This window comes from Thermobia domestica, unplaced genomic scaffold (assembly GCF_964235325.1).
Source record: "Thermobia domestica unplaced genomic scaffold, izTheDome1.hap1.1 HAP1_SCAFFOLD_650, whole genome shotgun sequence".
NCBI classification, from domain to species: domain Eukaryota; kingdom Metazoa; phylum Arthropoda; class Insecta; order Zygentoma; family Lepismatidae; genus Thermobia; species Thermobia domestica.
In genome coordinates this window covers 28313-30246 of record NW_027656360.1, presented here as the reverse complement: position 1 = coordinate 30246, position 1934 = coordinate 28313, and the positions used below count along the sequence as shown (strand labels likewise).

Genomic DNA, 1934 nt, shown 5'->3' with positions numbered 1-1934 from the left:
AAATACGCCCCTATTATCTGGAAACAAACAAATAGATGTGGACACAAAATAATTTTCATCTTAAATGTCCATGGTGATTTCCCCGTTGCAATAGAAATTTTAAAACCATGTGTTACAAAGAGAAGAAAGCAGGGTTCACCTGTAACCCGTTCAAACGGGATTTTCCCTGTTCGTTCCCTACATGATAATCGTTTCATACTGTGCTTACATACATTTGAGTCTCATTGTATTATGATTATTATCTTCCATAATCGAAATAACAGAAGAGAAACGGGATTTTACTTACTTTCACTTTAAATTAATTCATTTCGGAATTTGATTTAAATCAACGATTTTTATTAAAAAAATAAACTGATTTAAATCTTGATTAAAATCGTGATTTAAATCAGACTGATTTAAATCAATCCACCCTGCATTACACCCTTTTATTCCTTTATAAATGTTTCATTAAATTCTTATTCTTATGGGTACAAAATCTTTAAAAACTGATCCCGGTTCTCCCTAACGGAAGAAGCCCAAACCAAGTGATAAGGAAATAGTGGAAAAGACAAGTATCGTGACCCCTGTTGTCCGATATCTTGTAATTAAAGATAAAGGTGCTAACAGTACCAATTCTGATCAAAACCGTCCGAGTACTATTAATTGCTTATCCCCTTTTGTTATTAATAAAGTTATAACTTATCAAGCCGGACAGGTTAAAGACATCAAGAAATTACGGAATGGCATTTTATTGGTGGAAACGATGGACGAGAAATAAACGGCGAAGCTAATGATATTGACTTCTATTGGACCGGTGAACGTGCCAGTAGAACCCTATCGTCTACTGAACGTTTCTAGAGGGGTGATATCGTGTTGGGATCTCCTCAATGCCACCAAGGGGGAGATTAAATCTGAGTTAGTGGACCAACATGTTATAGATGTCGCTCGCATCAAAAGTAAGAAGTCAGGTGAACTCGTAGCTACACAGTCGCTGATTCTTACTTTCAGTTTGCTCACACTTCCGGATTACGTGAAGGCTGGTTTCTATCGTTTAAGAGTTTTACCATATATACCTAGTCCCTTGCGCTGGTTCAAATGTCAACATTATGGGCACACCATTACGTCGTGTAACGTGAGTGCTGCTCTTTGTGCAAATTGTGGAAAATATGGTCATGGTGCGGAGCCTGTACAGCGACCAAGCCCTTGTGCGTCAACTGAAAGGGTGAGCATTCTGCTTGGGCTGGGGACTGTCCAGCTTTTCAACGCGAGAAACGTATTCGAGAGCTCATGGTCGTTGAGAAGATGTCAGCTTCTGACGACAAGTGTTGCTTAAAGGACAGTATTCGTCCCTCGCTTTCTGCCCCATTTGCAGCTGTTTCTCAGAAATCCGTAGCGACACAAACGTCCCGACATAAACGTCCAACGTTTCCACCTAGATAGATACTGTTCCTGAGAATCGTAGTGACCCCAAGACCCCAGCAGCATCCACTAGCGAACTTACTAAAACCCCACTTCTTCCTGTTAGTGCTGGTCTTCGGCGTACTCCAGCAGATCGCCGATCGCCTTATTTCCCTGGCCTCAAGATTAGCCTGCATACACGCAGGCTCAATGATGCGGTTCTCTCTTCTAAGAGACAGAAATCTATCCCAGTTTGTAAACCATCTGCAGTCTCTTTGAAAGCTGACATTGTGCAGGGCGAAATGATGGACGTGGAGCGTACTGTAATGGGACCTCGTGGGAAAGTTCGCCTTGATCTCTTCCAGTATGGCGTTTCTTCAGTGGAACCTTAATGGCTTCTGTAGTCACTCTGAGGAATTGACACAATTAGTATTTCACCACTCGCCGGTTCTCATCTGTTTGCAGGAAACGCATTTTAAACCTACCCCATCTTTCCTTCTTTCTAGGTACACTATGTGTCAATGTGATAAGCCAAATGTTGATCACGCTGCTGGCGG

At 41.6% G+C, this 1934-nt stretch overlaps 1 protein-coding gene across 1 annotated transcript; it reads left to right on the top strand.

Moving 5' to 3' along the window:
- Positions 1-769: 769 nt before the first annotated feature.
- LOC145677138 (uncharacterized) lies at positions 770-1312 on the top strand. The gene has a single exon (XM_081747784.1). The coding sequence runs from the start codon at positions 770-772 to the stop codon at positions 1310-1312; it is 543 nt and encodes a 180-aa protein (XP_081603910.1).
- The last annotated feature ends 622 nt before the right edge of the window (positions 1313-1934 follow it).

Bases quoted from the DNA above. Each gene is read 5' to 3' on its own strand.
- LOC145677138 (XM_081747784.1), top strand. From the start codon at position 770: ATGATATTGACTTCTATTGGACCGGTGAACGTGCCAGTAGAACCCTAT.